This window comes from Oncorhynchus mykiss, chromosome 15 (genome assembly GCF_057628025.1).
Source record: "Oncorhynchus mykiss isolate SJ-2025 chromosome 15, ASM5762802v1, whole genome shotgun sequence".
In the NCBI taxonomy this organism is placed as follows: Eukaryota; Metazoa; Chordata; class Actinopteri; order Salmoniformes; family Salmonidae; genus Oncorhynchus; species Oncorhynchus mykiss.
The window spans coordinates 19,607,857-19,628,829 of record NC_143036.1 but is presented as its reverse complement, the minus strand read 5'-3'; the positions used below and the strand labels follow the sequence as shown (position 1 = coordinate 19,628,829).

The 20,973-nt window shown below is 41.3% G+C and overlaps 1 protein-coding gene across 12 annotated transcripts in view; it reads left to right on the top strand.

Moving 5' to 3' along the window:
* LOC110490935 (receptor-type tyrosine-protein phosphatase mu) overlaps window positions 1-20,973 on the top strand; it is a 296,571-nt gene that overhangs the window by 181,033 nt on the left and 94,565 nt on the right. For all 12 annotated transcript variants that reach the window (XM_090199474.1, XM_036943993.2, XM_090199471.1 and 9 more), the window contains exons 12-13: window positions 15,022-15,295; window positions 20,157-20,193. In XM_090199474.1, coding sequence (XP_090055600.1) covers window positions 15,022-15,295; window positions 20,157-20,193 — 311 coding nt within the window. The remainder of the gene's footprint in view (window positions 1-15,021; window positions 15,296-20,156; window positions 20,194-20,973) is intronic.

Below are 20,973 nucleotides of genomic sequence, written 5' to 3'. Positions count from 1 at the left end.
TCTCAAGAGAAGACGGGCTATGTGCACATGGCCCACAAAATGAGGTGGAAACTGAGCTACACTTCCTAACCTCCTTCCCAATATTAGAGACACATATTTCCCTCAGATTACACAGACCCACAAAGAATTTGAAAACAAATACAATTTGGATAAACTCCTATAACAATGGGGTAAATACCACAGTGTGCAATCACAGCAGCAAGATTTGTGACTTGTGAAAAGGGAAACCAAATGGAAAAAAAACACCATTGTAAATACAACGTATATTTATGTTGATTTATTTTCCCTAACTATTTGCACATCATTACAACACTGTATATAGACATAATATGACATTTGAAATGTCTCTATGCTTTTGGAACTTTTGAGTGTAACGTTTACTGTACATTTTTTATGATCTATTCAACTTGCTGTGGCAATGTAAATATATGTTTCCCATGCCAATAAAGCCCCTTAAATTGAGAGAAGGGGGGGTGAGAGGGACGTGGAGGGAGAGGGAAAGAGTCCCTTTCTGTCATCATTGATTTAATATGTTCCTATATGCTTGCTTTGGCAATGTATGTGGTTACACTTTCCATGCCAATAAAGCCTTTTGAATTTAAGAGAGAGGGAGGGAACAAGATCCCTTGTTTCTCTAATTTTGTGATCTGCTCTATCACATTTCCACTTGTCCTGTTTTATCCACTACCCCAGGGGAGGTATCACATTACCACTTGTCCTGTTTTATCCATCCCCGCAGGGGAGGTAACACATTACCACTTGTCCTGTTTCATCCACTACCCCAGGGGAGGTATCACATTACCACTTGTCCTGTTTTATCCATCCCCGCAGGGGAGGTAACACATTACCACTTGTCCTGTTTTATCCATCCCCGCAGGGGAGGTATCACATTTCCACTTGTCCTGTTTTATCCATCCCCGCAGGGGAGGTAACACATTACCACTTGTCCTGTTTTATCCATCCCCCCCAGGGGAGGTATTACATTACCACTTGTCCTGTGGTATCCATCCCCCCACGGGAGGTATCACATTAGGACCTATCCTGTTTTATCCATCCCCCCACAGAAGGTATCACATTAGTACCTGTCCTGTTTTATCCATCCCCCCACGGGAGGTATCACATTAGTACCTGTCCTGTTTTATCCATCCCCCCACGGGGGAGGTATCACATTAGTTCCTGCCCTGTTTTATCCATCCCCCCACGGGAGGTATCACATTAGTACCTGTCCTCTCTCATGAGGGTAACCCCTTTTTTATATTCATTCCCAGAGGAAGAGGTTATTGTTGTCCTCCTAGCGTTTTGTGTGGCGCGGTGTTGTGACAAAAAACGTTTCCTGCTCTCCTGGTGATTCCTGTGTACGTGGACAGGAAACGTTGTGATGAGGTTACATTGTGACAATGGCAGGCACGGGCCTCCACACCCTTGTGTCCCCACAGAAATCTCTATGTGTCAGCCTATCAGGCATAATGACTGGTGTGGTGTGACCCTGGAGAGTAATACACGAGGGCTGGGCCCCGGTGAGAACTCAAGGGCCGCGGCCTTTGAAAACAAGACTGTTGTTTCAGGGGGAGTTGGTTGCTCAGTCTCCCCTTCCCATATCCTCCCTCCTAAGTGCTCCTGTTCCTGCTGAGCTGAATGTGTTTGCATCAGGGGGCCACAGGTTATCACTAGATAGGGAACGTATATGCCTATCTCCCCTTATCTGCTCATCTCCAACCCTCTCTTCCTGCCCTTTCCTATAACTCTGTCATACCTCCCGGGTCCAGGCTCCATCCACAGTGGGAGCCTCCTCAGCAAGTTTCCCTGAGATTTAAGTGACATTTAATCTGCGCAGCTTGGCCTCATTTGTGTAGACCTGCTTCTATTTTATGGGGGAGGTGATAAATAAGGGAGCAGGGAGACAGGTGGAGGCTACAGGGGGAGGAGTGCTGTCGATGCTGGCCTCAGGAGATGGGGCCATGCAGTCCCTTTATCCCTAAATCAGTCACAGAGTGGAGAGGGCAGTACTGGACCACCACCTGAGGGAAGAGTTTGAGATAACTGAAAGGATAGTTTGGGAGGATCAATAGGGGTAGTATTGCTGAGTTGAGACTAGCAAGGGAAAACATTATGCAAAGTTAATTAGACCTCACTAGCCTCCTCCCTCACTTCTCTCCTTTCACCCCCTCATTCGTTTTTTTATTCTGTTCATCCCCTCCTCTCAAAGTCCCGGGTCACCATTGAGTCCATGCCAACGTGGAGGCTGTGTGTAATTGGTCTAGCGTCACATGGGGCGCCACACTGAAACGGCGCTGGCAGCGCGGCACAAGGAGCCCTAATTGGTGTCAGCTGAGGTTGCACGACTGAAACAGTGTTTAGCTTTGTTGCCTCTCTCTCTCTACCTTCTCTCCCTTTCTGTCTACCTCCCTTTTTTCCCTCTCTCTCTCGCTACCTCCTCTCTCTCTCTGTCACTCACTCACCAGGTGGGTGGTCTGAGTCGTTGGCTGTGGAATGTTTTCTCACCTTTTGTTTCTCTCAAAGCACACAGTCCCACTTCGCTCCCTGCTTTTATAATGACTATGACCATGTTTACAGTCTCTTAGCTCTCTCTCTGCTGTGTTCTGCTCCAATCGGTTCCTGGCTAAGTAGAACTAGTCCTCCATAGGTGTATGCTCCTGGCTGACTGCAATATATGACTGTTGGGTCTCTAGGCCATGTAGAGGGGGTGATTTACACCACCTTGGGGGAGACAATCCTCCCAAACTCTCCTTCAAACCTCCCTGCCTCTCCTGGACCAGTGTCAGCCACTAAAGATTGTCTCCCAGCCCAACCTCATTTGAATTCCTCTCAAAGGTTTCTCTCTTTTCCCTGGGTAGCTACGAAGTGGCCAGTTAATAGCCCCACTTCTTTCTCTCTCTAAGTATCCTCATTGATTGTTGTGGATTGAATGAAGGAGAGTTAATTGAACACTAAATAGTACTAGAACTACAAAAGTCAAAGAAATAACAACAGTAGTCTGGCCATGATGTGATCTGTACAAACTTTTTTGCTTAGTTTTCAGTTGGTGTCTCAGCAGTTCCATTGCTCGCGGTAAAGCTAAGGCCAGAGGAGATTGTTGCCGATATTAAGCCCGCAGTGAGATCATGGAGACAGTTTTGCCATCAGCACTTTCCAACTCTCCTGAAGGAAAAATAAATGATTATACTCATAATCTGCCAATGCATTGCTTTTAAGTATACAGCACACCAATATGTATTTCTCACTATGATAATCCTGATGGTTGTCCAATAAAGTCTGATATTTTAGCTGGGAAGAAGGGATAGATGAGTGGCAGCCATTTTGTCCTGTATTGATGCACATTTCTCTTGATTTTCTTCCAATTCTCAGGACATTTACTAGTGCCCTGGGGGCACCGGGAGAGAAAAATATTTAATTAAGTGGGAGTTGTTTTTCTCAAAATGATATCTAGACGTTGCAGGTAGCCTTGGAGCAGCCATTTGTGCTGGGTTTTGTATTATTTATTGAAGATGCATCGTTCTTCTCCGGTTCCAGCCCCCGAGCTTATGTTTTTCTCTCTTTACTGGCTGTGCCCAGAAAGCAGACACATTTTTCACCCCGGTAATTTGCAGAGAAAATATCAACTTTTGACCTGTTGTCTGGCGGTAAAAAGAATAGTGCTTTATCATAGCATTATCATAAATAGGCTTTTACTGCAACTGCTGTTTATCGGTTTATGCTGCTTGTTCTGTTCAGACATATAGGCATTATTTCCCTCATTGGCATAATAATACAAAAATTCAACATTTCAGTTGCTATTTCTTAGTCTGGATTTTCTTCTGGATGGCTCAATTAGTTCCAATACTTTTAGCCTGGTTTAACCAGACTGAATGCAACACTCACCGCATTGAGTTCAGTCTGGTTTAGCCAGACTTTAATGTACTGTACCTTCACAGGAGGATCTCTTGGTTAGAACTATAATGGATAAGAACAATGGGAGGCATCTGTCCCAGAGGCACAGTCACCTGGTATACCTGGTGGAGGGAGGGAGGGATAAATCACTTCGGTGACAGCCTCTTAAAGTAATAGCTGGCCTTTAAGGAGGCCCTAAATCTGTGACTAAATGTTCTCCTAAGCTCCTCCTCTTCTCCCACTCTCCCACCTTGTTGCCCTCCTCTTCTCTCTTCTTCCTCTTCATCATTCTCATCCTCCACTCTCTTCACTCCTCTTCTTTTCCCTCCCTCCATCTCTGCCCTGCCTTTGGTTCTGTGCAGGGTTCGTAATTAGCCCTCTTATTTCTCGCCTGCCTCTTCACCGTAATTAATATTTTATTACATAGATTTGATCGTTAAATAGCGCTGCGCCAAGAGGGTTCGTGGGGCTCCGGAGAAAGTCAGAAGGGAACTTATTGATGCTGGGGAAGCTCTTCTTGTCTGTAATGAGCTATACAGTTCAAAGAGCAGAGGCGACTAGCATATTCACGGGGACCTGCCCCAATATTCTCAAGCAGTTTATGACCGATCTACTCTCCAATGGATGTGGACTAAGCCAGGGGGAAATGTAATTATTGAATATTGAATAGGCCCAACTATTTATAATGCAGCCTCCAGTTTGGAGAGCACTCAACCCAACAAACTGTGTTATTTCCAAGACAAACGTTGTTTCGGGGCTTTACACAGGTGTGGGCCGTCGGGAATTATGATTGTGGCAAGTGGAGTCAGGACTCGGCTCTTGTTGGCAAGTATTTTCTTCTAGAGATTCTGCTCGGGTGAAAGCAGATGGTTACTTCCTGGAAAGGTTAGAGATCAGCTGAATTTGTTGTACGTTGTCTTTGCACCTCACTCCCCTTTCAGTTCCACTTGACTGTGCATGAGTAACACTCGCGATAAACAGCCTTGAAGTTAGGTCAGCTTGACGTTATGCTCCATTTAAAAGTGACGAAAACAGCAGATGCTGTGCTGTACGCTAGAGCCACCCGGTACAAGCTGCACAAATATTCCATTATGTTATATTATAAAACATCATGGTTAGTTATAAGGATTGACAAAATGAGATTAGTTATGATTGTTGATTTGCTTTTAATTATGATTTGTGGGCTGATGGCTTCAGATATCCTGATTAGCCATAACATTTGATTAAATTATATATTTTTTCACATTAACCTTTTTGGGTTGCATTACCATCTCAATTAACTAAAGGATTATTTTGAGCTAATTACAGCAATTATAGTTCTAATGTTGGAGTATCACAAAGAGGACAGGGATCAAATCAGCAATATTCAAACTCCTATTCAATGTTCATAGTCATATTCAATGTTCATACTCATATTCAATGTGCATACTCATATTCAATGTGCATACTCATATTCAATGTTCATATTCAATGTTCATACTCATATTCAATGTGCATACGCATATTCAATGTGCATACTCATATTCAATGTTCATATTCAATGTGCATACTCATATTCAATGTGCATACTCATATTCAATGTTCATACTCATATTCAATGTGCATACTCATATTCAATGTGCATACTCATATTCAATGTTCATATTCAATGTGCATACTCATATTCAATGTGCATACTCATATTCAATGTGCATACTCATATTCAATGTTCATATTCAATGTGCATACTCATATTCAATGTGCATACTCATATTCAATGTTCATACTCATATTCAATGTTCATACTCATATTCAATGTTCAAACTCATAGTCAATGTGCATACTTATGTTCAATGTTCATACTCATGTTCAAACTCATATTCAATGTTCATACTTATGTTCAATGTTCATACTCATATTCAATGTTCAAACTCATATTCAATGTGCATACTTATGTTCAATGTTCATACTCATATTCAATGTTCATACTCATATTCAATGTTCATACTCATATTCAATGTTCATATTCAATGTGCATACTCATATTCAATGTGCATACTCATATTCAATGTGCATACTCATATTCAATGTTCAAACTCATATTCAATGTGCATACTCATATTCAATGTTCAAACTCATATTCAATGTTCAAACTCATATTCAATGGTCATATTCCATGTTCAAACTCATATTCAATGTTCAAACTCATATTCAATGTGCATACTCATATTCAATGTTCATATTCAATGTTCAAACTCATATTCAATGGTCATATTCCATGTTCAAACTCATATTCAATGTTCATATTCAATGTTCAAACTCATATTCAATGTTCTCACTCATATTCAATGTGCATACTCATATTCAATGTTCAAACTCATATTCAATGTTCATATTCAATGTTCAAACTCATATTCAATGTTCATATTCAATGTGCATACTCATATTCAATGTTCATACTCATATTCAATGTTCATACTCATATTCAATGGGCATACTCATATTCAATGTTCATACTCATATTCAATGTGCATACTCATATTCAATGTTCATACTCATATTCAATGTTCATACTCATATTCAATGTTCATACTCATATTCAATGTGCATACTCATATTCAATGGGCATACTCATATTCAATGTGCATACTCATATTCAATGGGCATACTCATATTCAATGTTCATATTCAATGTTCATACTCATATTCAATGTTCATACTCATATTCAATGTGCATATTCAATGTTCAAACTCATATTCAATGTTCAAACTCATATTCAATGTGCATACTCATATTCAATGTTCATACTCATATTCAATGTTCATATTCAATGTTCATACTCATATTCAATGTGCATACTCATATTCAATGGGCATACTCATATTCAATGTTCATATTCAATGTTCATACTCATATTCAATGTTCATACTCATATTCAATGTTCATATTCAATGTTCATACTCATATTCAATGTTCAAACTCATATTCAATGTTCATACTCATATTCAATGTTCATACTCAATGTTCATACTCATATTCAATGTTCATACTCATATTCAATGTTCATATTCAATGTTCATACTCATATTCAATGTTCATACTCATATTCAATGTTCATATTCAATGTTCAAACTCATATTCAATGTTCAAACTCATATTCAATGTGCATACTCATATTCAATGTTCATACTCATATTCAATGTGCATACTCATATTCAATGGGCATACTCATATTCAATGGGCATACTCATATTCAATGTGCATACTCATATTCAATGGGCATACTCATATTCAATGTTCATACTCATATTCAATGTGCATACTCATATTCAATGTTCATACTCATATTCAATGTTCATACTCATATTCAATGTGCATACTCATATTCAATGTTCATACTCATATTCAATGTGCATACTCATATTCAATGTTCAAACTCATATTCAATGTTCATACTCATATTCAATGTGCATACTCATATTCAATGTTCATACTCATAGTCAATGTTCAAACTCATGTTCAATGTTCAAACTCATGTTCAATGTTCATACTCATGTTCAATGTTCATACTCATGTTCAAACTCATATTCAATGTTCAAACTCATATTCAATGTGCATACTTATGTTCAATGTTCATACTCATATTCAATGTTCATACTGATATTCAATGTTCATATTCAATGGTCATATTCCATGTTCATACTCATATTCAATGTGCAAACTCATATTCAATGTGCATACTCATATTCAATGTGCATACTCATATTCAATGTTCATACTCATATTCAATGTTCATACTCATATTCAATGTGCATACTCATATTCAATGTTCAAACTCATATTCAATGTTCATATTCAATGTTCATATTCAATGTTCAAACTCATATTCAATGTTCAAACTCATATTCAATGTGCATACTCATATTCAATGTTCAAACTCATATTCAATGTTCAAACTCATATTCAATGTTCAAACTCATATTCAATGTTCATATTCAATGTTCAAACTCATATTCAATGTTCAAACTCATATTCAATGGTCATATTCAATGTTCAAACTCATATTCAATGTTCAAACTCATATTCAATGTTCAAACTCATATTCAATGTGCATACTCATATTCAATGTGCATACTCATATTCAATGTTCAAACTCATATTCAATGTGCATACTCATATTCAATGTTCAAACTCATATTCAATGTTCAAACTCATATTCAATGTTCATATTCAATGTTCAAACTCATATTCAATGGTCATATTCAATGTTCAAACTCATATTCAATGGTCATATTCCATGTTCAAACTCATATTCAATGTTCAAACTCATATTCAATGTTCAAACTCATATTCAATGTTCAAACTCATATTCAATGGTCATATTCCATGTTCAAACTCACATTCAATGTTCATATTCAATGTTCAAACTCATATTCAATGTTCAAACTCATATTCAATGTTCAAACTCATATTCAATGTTCAAACTCATATTCAATGTTCAAACTCATATTCAATGTTCATATTCAATGTTCAAACTCATATTCAATGTTCAAACTCATATTCAATGTTCAAACTCATATTCAATGTTCAAACTCATATTCAATGTTCAAACTCATATTCAATGTTCATATTCAATGTTCAAACTCATATTCAATGTTCAAACTCATATTCAATGTTCAAACTCATATTCAATGTTCAAACTCATATCCAATGTTCATACAAATATTCAATGTTCATACAAATATTCAATGTTCAAATTCAATGTTCAAATTCAATGTTCAAACTCATATTCAATGTTCAAACTCATATTCAGTGTTCAAACTCATATTCAGTGTTCAAACTCATATTCAGTGTTCATATTCAGTGTTCAAACTCATATTCAGTGTTCATATTCAGTGTTCAAACTCATATTCAGTGTTCATATTCAGTGTTCAAACTCATATTCAATGTTCAAACTCGTATTCAGTGTTCAAACTCGTATTCAGTGTTCAAACTCGTATTCAGTGTTCAAACTCGTATTCAGTGTTCAAACTCATACAGTGGGGCAAAAAGTATTTAGTCAGCCACCAATTGTGCACGTTCTCCCACTTAACAAGATGATAGAGGACTGTAATTTTCATCATAGGTACACTTCAACTATGACAGACAAAATTAGAAAAAAAATCCAGAAAATCACATTGTAGGATTTTTAATGAATGTATTTGCAAATTATGGTGGAAAATAAGTATTTGGTCACCTACAAACAAGCAAGATTTCTGGCTCTCACAGACCTGTAACTTATTTTTTAAGAGGCTCCTCTGAACTCCACTCGTTACCTGTATTAATGGCACCTGTTTGAAAATGTTATCAGTATAAAAGACACCTGTCCACAACCTCAAATAGTCACACTCCAAACTCCACTATGGCCAAGACCAAAGAGCTGTCAAAGGACACCAGAAACAAAATTGTAGACCTGCACCAGGCTGGGAAGACTGAATTTGCAATAGGTAAGCAGCTTGGTTTGAAGAAATCAACTGTGGGAGCAATTATTAGGAAATGGAAGACATACAAGACCACTGATAATCTCCCTCGATCTGGGGCTCCACGCAAGATCTCACCCTGTGGGGTCAAAATGATCACAAGAACGGTGAGCAAAAATCCCAGAACCACACGGGGGGACCTAGTGAATGACCTGCAGAGAGCTGGGACCAAAGTAACAAAGCCTACCATCAGTAACACACTATGCCGCCAGGGACTCAAATCCTGCAGTGCCAGACGTGTCCCCCTGCTTAAGCCAGTACATGTCCAGGCCCGTCTGAAGTTTGCTAGAGATCATTTGGATGATCCAGAAGAAGATTGGGAGAATGTCATATTGTCAGATGAAACCAAAATATAACTTTTTGGTAAAAACTCAACTCGTCGTGTTTGGAGGACAAAGAATGCTGAGTTGCATCCAAAGAACACCATACCTACTGTGAAGCATGGGGGTGGAAACATCATGCTTTGGGGCTGTTTTTCTGCAAAGGGACCAGGACGACTGTTCCGTGTAAAGGAAAGAATGAAAGGAGCCATGTATCGTGAGATTTTGAGTGAAAACCTCCTTCCATCAGCAAGGGCATTGAAGATGAAACGTGGCTGGGTCTTTCAGCATGACAATGATCCCAAACACACCGCCCGGGCAACAAAGGAGTGGCTTCGTAAGAAGCATTTCAAGGTCCTGGAGTGGCCTAGCCAGTCTCCAGATTTCAACCCCATAGAAAATCTTTGGAGGGAGTTGAAAGTCCGTGTTGCCCAGCAACAGCCCCGAAACATCACTGCTCTAGAGGAGATCTGCATGGAGGAATGGGCCAAAATACTAGCAACAGTGTGTGAAAACCTTGTGAAGACTTACAGAAAAACATTTGGCCTCTGTCATTGCCAACAAAGGGTATATAACAAAGTATTGAGAAACTGTTGTTATTGACCAAATACTTATTTTCCACCATCATTTGCAAATAAATTCATTCAAAATCCTACAATGTGATTTTCTGGATTTTTTTTCTCTCATTTTGTCTTTCATAGTTGAAGTGTACCTATGATGAAAAATACAGGCCTCATCTTTTTAAGTGGGAGAACTTGCACAATTGGTGGCTGACTAAGTACTTTTTTGCCCCACTGTATTCAGTGTTCATACTCATATTCAGTGTTCCTACTCATATTCAATGTTCATATTCAATGTTCAAACTCATATTCCGTGTTCATACTCATATTCAATGTTCATACTCATTTTCTGTTAACTTATTATGGAAGGTAGTATCTGCTCTTGAATTATCAGAGTACTGATTGTATATCTGCTCACACATCTTAACCTCATTACCAGTGACGCTGGTCCATTTGCCTCAATGCAATGCAAACTCCTCTCTCCCTCTCTACTCTGTCTACAACCAGACTTTGATAAAGGAGAAGTGAGTGAGAAGAGTGTTTTGACCTTTTAGGTGTTTGAATTATTTAAAGGACAAATAGTGGAGGCCAGGGTACTTTCGAGCTCATTTGTCTTGGTGCTGCTCTTTAGGAGGGAGAAAAGAGAGGCTGAATCGTTCCCTCTTATTTAGCTGCTTCTGTTCTGCTGTATTGCGCTCCACTGTGTTCGTGGACTAACTCACACACATTGGACTAATAGAGACCCACCTGGCTCCCTCCCTGCCTGCTTGGGCCTACTTGTCATTTCACCTCCATGTTCATTTGTTCCTTCCCTCCCTCCCTGCCAATATCCCAATCTATTGCATTGGAAAAAGGCTTTGGACTTGGGCTTACTTGATCCTTCACCCGCATACTGAAAAAGTACTTTGTCTCCCACCCAATCCTTATCCAGTTCCTATTAATATTGCCTCTGCCGCTTCCCACGGCTTTCTACCCTGCTCTAATTTCTCACCAGAAAGCCTGGTTCAGGGTTGGATCATGGATGTTGATCTCTCTTCTTATAATAAACTTAATTCCAGGCCTGACACGGAATAGGGGGCTGGTGCGCTAGTAGGAACCTTTTTCATATCATTATTATTTGGTACACACTTACAGCCGCGCGCTCATCCCCAGCCAGTGTCAGGGGTTCAGTCGTCAAATATCCTGGCAGAGAGCAAGCCGGGAACGCTTGCACAGTTCCCCCTTTTATTTTATGCCATTTAAATCCCTCCACATAGATGGGATATTGCCCGCCCGACTGCTATCGCTATAGCGCACTGTAAATGAGATGGCGGTCTATTTCTCTGGGTTGCTAGGCTGCAGGCTTTACTGAGTTAATTAGCTGTTCGCTAAGTCAGAGAGAGAGGAAGAGGGAGAGACCCCCTTGCCAATACTAAAGCGTGTCACCACCTCCGCCAACCCCAAGTGCGAGAGTCTCTCTCATCCCAATGCTAACAGATTTTTGCTTCTATTCAGTACAGTATATTATGGAAACCTATGGAGCATGTATTGTATAGAATACAAAAGCGCTCATTGCAAGGCTAAACACTACATGATCAAAGGTACGTGGACACCTGCATGTCGAACATCTCATTCCAAAATCATGGGCATTAATATGGAGTTTGCCCCCCCCCCCCTTTGATACTATAACAGTCTCCACTCTTCTGGGAAGGCTTTCCACTAGATGTTGGAACATTGCTGCAGTGACTTGCTTCCATTCAGCTACAAGAGCATTAGTGAGGTCGGGCACTGATGTTGGGCGATTAGGCCTGGCTCGCAGTCGGCGTTTCAATTCATCCCAAAGGTGTTCGATGGGGTTGAGGTCATGGCTCTGTGCAGGCCAGTCAAATTCTTCCACACCAATCTCCACAAACTATTTTTGTATAGAACTTGCTTTGTGTACGGGGGGCACGAATCATCCTGACTAACCGGTGTCTGTATGTAGCCTCGCTACTTTTATAGCCTCGCTACTGTATATAGCCTGTCTTTTAACTGTTTTATTTCTTTATCTACCTATTGTTCACCTAATACCATTTTTGCACTATTGGTTAGAGCTTGTAAGTAAGCATTTCACTGTACCTGTTGTATTCGGCGCACCTGACAAATAAACTTTCATTTGATTTGTCATACTGAAACAGGAATAGGCCTTCCCCAAACTGTTGCCAGAATGTTAAAGCACAGAATTGTCTAGAATGTCATTGAATGCTGTAGTGTTAAGATTTCCTTTCACTGGAACTAAGGGGCCTAGCCCGAACCATGAAAAACAGCCCCAGACCATTATTCCTCCTCCACCAAACTTTACAGTTGGCTGTATGCATTCAGGCAGGTGGCGTTGTCCTGGTATCCGCCAAACCCAGATTTGTTCATCGGACTGCCAGATGGCATGATTCATCACTCCAGAGAATGCGTTTCCACTGCTCCAGAGTCCAGTTGGCGAGCATTACACCACTCAAGCTGACACGTGGCATTGCTCATGGTGATCCCATTTCATGAAGCTATCGACAAACAGTTATTGTGCTGACGTTGCTTCCAGAGACTGTTCAGAACTCAGTAGTGAGTGTTGCAACCGGACAGACGATTATGTATGTGCTACGCGCAACAGCGGTTCTACATACAACAGCGGTTCTGTTCTGTGAGCTTGTGTGGCCTACCACTTTGTGGCTGAGCCGTTGTTGCTCCTAGATGTTCCACTTCACAATAACAGCACTTACAGTTGACTGGGGCAGCACAAGCAGGGCAGAAATTTGGCGAACTAACTTGTTGGAAATGTGGCATGCTATGGCGGTGCAACGTTGAAAGTCACTGAGGAGTCATGCTTTGTCGTTTTACTTTTAACATTTGCATATGTTTTCTAATAAAAGGGTAGACTGCAGGACTTGAGGTTGCTCGTGAAAGTGTTTTCAGTGGAGAAACTCAAACTGCAGCTCATGTAAACTATGCCCTTTGAACTAGTGGAAATGGGATTCTGTCATCGTTAATTAACGTGTTCCGTATTTTTCTCAATTTGGTTCAGTTTGGCAATTTCATTAATACACAATAATGGATTAAAGATACAACCAAGGAAAATCGAAACCTAGCAGGCAGAGATTTCTTTGATCCTTTCAGGTTTGAAAAGATGTGGCCTTGACATACAGTATATAATGATGGGCCAGTAACCAAATAAAAACACAAATGAAACTGTGGAGTTAACATTCAGGTAACTGCCAAAGTAATGGAATACACTTGAGTAATGAGGGTTACAAAGTAGATTGCATGTGCTTCCAAACAGGTGTCGTGTCTTGTGGTTGCTGAGTTAATTAAGCCCTTACGATCATTTATAAAAATTCTAGGCACACTATTTTGGCCATTATTTTGGCTACCGTGGCTAGGATGACAGGGCAGGAGTGGTCACTGAATGGTTTGATGAGCATGAAAATTATGTAAATCATATGCCGTGGCCATCTCAGTCACCAGATCTCAACCCAATTGAACACTTCTGGAGCGGTGCCTGGATTCTGGAGCGGTGCCTGAGACGGCGTTTTCAACCACCATCAACAAAACACCACATTAGGGAATGTTTTGTGGAAGAATGGTGTCACATCTCTCCAATATATTTCCAGACACTTGTAGAATCCAAGGTGCCAAGGTGCATTGAAGCTGTTCTGGCTCATGGTGGCCCAATGCCCTATTAAGACTCTTTATGTTGGCGTTTTCTTTATCTTGGCATTTACCTGTAAATTGACCTCTGCCGAGTCCACAACAATCAAATCTTCTGTTCTTCAAGGGAAATGGGAAGTGAGCCTGTGCTGCGACTTCCACTCTTGGACGTTAACAAGGCAACACCACATACTATCCATTATATAGACCAGATACTCCGCTCTAACAATGAAAAATGGCTTCAAAAATGGAAGGCAATTGGGAAGAGGCAAGATCAGGTGGGACCATTCGAGCCAATGAGGGCAGATACGCTAGTTACCACAGCCACAAAGTCATGAGCTAATGGGCTATATCGTAAAAATGTATGAAAGCAAACATTTTGCTTTTTGATCATAATTTAGGGTTAGGCATAAGGTTAGCAGTGTGGTTAGGTTTAAAATCACATTTTAAGAAGAGTAATTGTAGAAATAGTTGGGGATTATGACTTTGTGGCTGTGGTAACTAGTGACGACCAGGCACAACTCCGATAGGTTTTTTTTCTCAAAGTTGCCAGGATGTTGTGTGTTCTACTTGTATCAGTACACTCGTAACAACCAAATAATTACGAAACTTCTATTCGAACAAATAAGCCACACATAGCAAATAAGCCATACAAAAAAATATATGAACCAAATTCGACACTCATTGACCTCCATACAAAAACTCCTTGCTTGGTGAGCGAAATAAACATAAAAACTCAACCTGCTGGAGAAGAGGTTTTGGGCCCAGTTATCTTCCTCTCTGGCGACACTCCATCTTAACTGCTCCTCCACATTTACTGGATTGGTTGAACAGTGCAGAAGAGAACCTCCCCCAACAGTATTATTCTTCTCATCAAGACCAGTATGTCGGGGATAATTTTCAGGCAATACTTTTACACCTGCTACGTTATGTTACCTGTGAAATGTAGTCCTTATTTTACATAGATTCCAAGTGTTATTTTGATGTTGTTTTTTTTTGGGGGGGGGGGGTGGATTACTGGGATGCACTTCAATGTTGTTGTTAAAACGGCTAAATACGTACATTTAATTGATTGATCTTTTTCTCCCTTTCCCCGGCAGTAAGTACCAGGTGGTTGTGGAGGAAGAGCGCCCCCGGCGGGCACGAAGGGTGGCAGAGATTCTGCGCTGCTACCCGGTGCCCATCCACTTCCAGAACGCCACCGTGCTCAACTCACAGTATTACTTCACGGCCGAGCTGCCCATGGGCGACATCAAAACCCCCGTACCCTTCTGCATCGGAGACAACCGCACCTACAACGGCTACTGGAACGCCCCCCTCCTCCCCCACAAGAGCTACAGCATCTACTACCAGGCTGTCAGTACAGCCAATGGGGTGAGTGCTTGGGGAGATGTTGGGGTGGGGATTGGCTGCTGGGATATGTCCCAGAGGCTGCTTCTCGATTGGTTGGCTTTTTTTTCAATGTCTTTTAACTGATGCTTTTAACAGCTTTACAAAAGCCCATTTTGAATTCATTTGCACTTATTGTTAATATCTGATATTGAACCCCTTAACCTACAGTGCCTTGCGAAAGTATTCGGCCCCCTTGAACTTTGCGACCTTTTGCCACATTTCAGGCTTCAAACATAAAGATATAAAACTGTATTTTTTTGTGAAGAATCAACAACAAGTGGGACACAATCATGAAGTGGAACGACATTTATTGGATATTTCAAACTTTTTTTTTTTTTTTTTTTAACAAATCAAAAACTGAAAAATTGGGCGTGCAAAATTATTCAGCCCCTTTACTTTCAGTGCAGCAAACTCTCTCCAGAAGTTCAGTGAGGATCTCTGAATGATCCAATGTTGACCTAAATGACTAATGATGATAAATACAATCCACCTGTGTGTAATCAAGTCTCTGTATAAATGCACCTGCACTGTGATAGTCTCAGAGGTCCGTTAAAAGCGCAGAGAGCATCATGAAGAACAAGGAACACACCAGGCAGGTCCGAGATACTGTTGTGAAGAAGTTTAAAGCCGGATTTGGATACAAAAATATTTCCCAAGCTTTAAACATCCCAAGGAGCACTGTGCAAGCGATAATATTGAAATGGAAGGAGTATCAGACCACTGCAAATCTACCAAGACCTGGCCGTCCCTCTAAACTTTCAGCTCATACAAGGAGAAGACTGATCAGAGATGCAGCCAAGAGGCCCATGATCACTCTGGATGAACTGCAGAGATCTACAGCTGAGGTGGGAGACTCTGTCCATAGGACAACAATCAGTCGTATATTGCACAAATCTGGCCTTTATGGAAGAGTGGCAAGAAGAAAGCCATTTCTTAAAGATATCCATAAAAAGTGTTGTTTAAAGTTTGCCACAAGCCACCTGGGAGACACACCAAACATGTGGAAGAAGGTGCTCTGGTCAGATGAAACCAAAATGGAACTTTTTGGCAACAATGCAAAACGTTATGTTTGGCGTAAAAGCAACACAGCTCATCACCCTGAACACACCATCCCCACTGTCAAACATGGTGGTGGCAGCATCATGGTTTGGGCCTGCTTTTCTTCAGCAGGGACAGGGAAGATGGTTAAAATTGATGGGAAGATGGATGGAGCCAAATACAGGACCATTCTGGAAGAAAACCTGATGGAGTCTGCAAAAGACCTGAGACTGGGACGGAGATTTGTCTTCCAACAAGACAATGATCCAAAACATAAAGCAAAATCTACAATGGAATGGTTAAAAAATAAACATATCCAGGTGTTAGAATGGCCAAGTCAAAGTCCAGACCTGAATCCAATCGAGAATCTGTGGAAAGAACTGAAAACTGCTGTTCACAAATGCTCTCCATCCAACCTCACTGAGCTCGAGCTGTTTTGCAAGGAGGAATGGGAAAAAATGTCAGTCTCTCGATGTGCAAAACTGATAGAGACATACCCCAAGCGACTTACAGCTGTAATCGCAGCAAAAGGTGGCGCTACAAAGTATTAACTTAAGGGGGCTGAATAATTTTGCACGCCCAATTTTTTAGTTTTTGATTTGTTAAAGAAGTTTGAAATATCCAATAAATGTCGTTCCGCTTCATGATTGTGTCCCACTTGTTGTTGATTCTTCACAAAAAAATACAGTTTTATATCTTTATGTTTGAAGCCTGAAATGTGGCAAAAGGTCGCAAAGTTCAAGGGGGCCGAATACTTTCGCAAGGCACTGTAAATAGTCTTCATTTTGAAAAGAAAATGGCCTCTTATTTAAAAGCACCAAGTAGAAATAAGATGTTCACATCAATGTGGCATTATGGAACCGTCTGATGGATTGCAATTTTTAAGTGCGTTCTTTCTTGGTCATCTACATTTTGTCCCACGCCCTCACAGCCAGGGTTAACATGACCACTCTCATCTGCTGTCACCTACTACTGTAGGAGACAACATTGCCCCCCAAAAAATACATAAAGTTCAACCCACCACTAAAGTTCCATCACTTCCCCATTCACAGCCACTGTGAAAACACCGGTCTGAAACAGACAGCAGAGCAAACTGTACGAGTGCGGAAAATGAAGATCAATGAACAGGCACAACAAGACTCTCCTTCAAGGCCTATTTGATAACCAATCCTGCATCATAATGGTCAATAACCCAGTATTCCAACCAACCCGATTATACCCCCCCCTCCTAACCGCTATAGTGCACTGTCTGTGTGGGAGTACAGGCCAGCACAGCCAGAGGGCAGACAACCCTTTTATCAATGACCTGCTGCTCAGATAGTAAATAATTCAAGTACGGCCATTCACAAATGCATTGGACACTTTGGCCTAATTGGAAAAAATGTAACTATCCACCATATCCCCTTTTAAATGCTAATAAATTAGTCCTAATGAAAAGCCCATCCTTTTTCCTCCTCTCCGCCGCTCTCTTCCTCTCCTCTGCTCTCTTCCTCTCCTCTGCTCTCTTCCTCTCCTCTGCTCTCTTCCTCTCCTCCTCTCCTCCGCTTTCCTCCTCTCCTCCACTTTCCTCCTTTCCTCTGCTCTCAAACTCGGGCCATTAGGAAATTCACTGCCTCTAATTGGAGAAAGACTATCCAGGGGGGGTTGGGTGGGTGAGACCAGGCTTGTCTCGTCTCGGTGCTCTGGTCTCACCTTCTGGTGGGGGGAGCAGGGATACACACTAACCCCCTAATGGAGGTCTGGGAGAGGAGTGGGATGTTACGCCGTCTGACTCCTACTATTGCTAATAGGGTGCTGTGGGGCAGCAGCTAGCGGTACAGCTCTGTGTGTGTCTGATAATACGCACACATTACAGTTGAATCCTCTGTGTGTGTATGTGAGTCTCTGATAATACACACACATTACAGTTGAATCTTCTGTGTGTGTATGTGAGTCTCTGATAATACACACGCATTACAGTTGAATCCTCTGTGTGTGTATGTGAGTCTCTGATAATACACACACATTACAGTTGAATCTTCTGTTGGAAGGAGTGGAGGACCAAGGTGCAGCGTCGTACGAGTTCATCTTTATTTATTGAACTGAACACTGATTAACAAACATAACAAAGAGAATGAACGAAAACCGAAACAGTTCTGTCTGATTCAGAAAGACACAAAACAGAAAATAACTACCCACAAAAACCCTGTGGGGAAAAGCTCCCTAAGTATGGTTCTCAATCAGAGACAACGATCGACAGCTGTCCCTGATTGAGAACCATACTCGGCCAAAACAAAGAAATACAAACACATAGAAAAAGAACATAGAATGCCCACCCAAATCACACCCTGACCAACCCAAAAATAGAGGCATAAAAAGCACTCTACGGTCAGGGCGTGACTGTGAGTCTCTGATAATACGAACATTACAGTTGAATCCTCTGTGTGTGTATATGTGAGTCTCTGATAATACACACACATTACAGTTGAATCCTCTGTGTGTGTATGTGAGTCTCTGATAATACACACACATTACAGTAGAAGCCTCTGTGCTGACATTTTAAACAGGAGACAGTTTCCCCACAAATTGCTGGGGAGGCTAGAGAGTAGATCAGTAGGTCCTGGGTCTCTCTTCTGAGTAGAGAGAGAGGAGGGGAGGGAGGGAGAGAGACTGAAAACAACAACATTTCCCTTCCCCTCAGCCTTTTGGCCTCAGTTCAGATCAGAGAAAGGACACCAGCCTCCATGAGGCAGACTGGCATATTGGAGGGAAAACGGCATTTAATACTGAATTTAGCTGTAAGACCTAACTGAAAATGGAGATGTTCACATTTTGTTAGTTTAAGCCAGGTGTTCTAATCCTAGATTCTAAGTGATCCAAATCATTCTAACTAAATTACAGCCAGCTATTCCATTTACATGCTAGTATCTCATTAAGTGCTGGTGTCATTTGCCATATGGCAGGATCTGGCTCCAATGTCATCAAGCAGCCCTAGTAGACAAGTCTCTTCTTTTCGTCCCCTTGTTGCTCCAGAGCTTTCTCCACTCCCCACCTGAGTCCCACACTCACACCATCCTCCTGGTTGTTTTAATTATTCAGCACACTCCACAGTTTAATTTGTCGTCTCCTCAATAATGCAACAAGCCACACAAGAGCATTTTGCTGTCATAAAACACGGGGGGATTTAAGCATAAGCCCCAAGTCACTTTCCTCAACCGCTTGAATATTCATGCATCGTTGCTTTTCTGTGTTTGTTGCTTCCACGTTTGTAAGACGAGCGAAAGCAAAACCGGGGTGGGTGAGCGTGGTTCAACAGTTATTAGGTTCCCAGTCACAGCCATACTCTGTCCACCATCACAGGGTGATTTACAGTATAGCTAGCTTCACTATGGACATTTGAGGTGTGCACACCCACGTCTAATGTATACTGTATGTGCATATGTTCCTGTGAATATCTCTGTGTCCATACTGTATGTGCCCACTTGTATGTGAACACGTGTGTATGGAGCCTGAAGGTCGTGCTTGACTCTGGCTATAAACTGTAGAGAACACACAGGCATGGTGTAGTTGCAGACTTGTCTCTGACAGCTGGCTGCTAGATGCCAAGCGGAGGTGCTGATCCACAGCCTCTCTCTCCCTCTCTCTCCCTCCCCTTTGTTTTACACCCCAGTCTGTCTCAGCAGATTGGAACGAGCACAGCCTGACTGAGGCAGCAGGCCCTACACAGCCCTGACAGCTACATATGTTGCAATTTGTTGTGGCTGAGAACTGATGCCTTTTCCCATTTTTGTCCCTTTCTTTCTTTCTTTTTTTTCTCCCCTCGCAGGAGACCAAAATCGATTGTGTACGAGTGGCCACTAAAGGTAGGACTGGCCCCGTTGCATGAAAGTAATCTACCCACTGTTGATTGAAATGTGTTTCCCCTCTATCACACACACACACCTGAACGTTGCCAAGGTTTATTTTGGTGCGACCACAGGACTATAATGCTGTTCGCAGCTTTTCTTCTTATCGGCTACTCATGCTTTTCAGAGACTAATGTTTGGTCACTCACCTTGCTTCCTCTCACTCAATTTGATAGTGTACTTGTGTAAAGTGTTGTTAGGTTCTAATTCTCAGAGTACAAACTCAACGGACACTATGAAAGCTCAAACAAAAGATTATTCTTCCCAGAGGGTCAATACAACTGCATTAGACAAAGACAGGGTTTCATCCATGGTAGTATACATACCCCACTCCTCCTTATCATTAGACAAAGACAGGGTTTCATCCATGGTAGTATACATACCCCACTCCTCCTTATCATTAGACAAAGACAGGGTTTCATCCATGGTAGTATACATACCCCACTCCTCCTTATCATTAGACAAAGACAGGGTTTCATCCATGGTAGTATACATACCCCACTCCTCCTTATCATTAGACAAAGACAGGGTTTCATCCATGGTAGTATACATACCCCACTCCTCCTTATCATTAGACAAAGACAGGGTTTCATCCATGGTAGTATACATACCCCACTCCTCCTTATCATTAGACAAAGACAGGGTTTCATCCATGGTAGTATACATACCCCACTCCTCCTTATCATCAGACATTGCATCCTTATTGCTAGGCAGGGACCTAAGTGATATGTGCCTTAA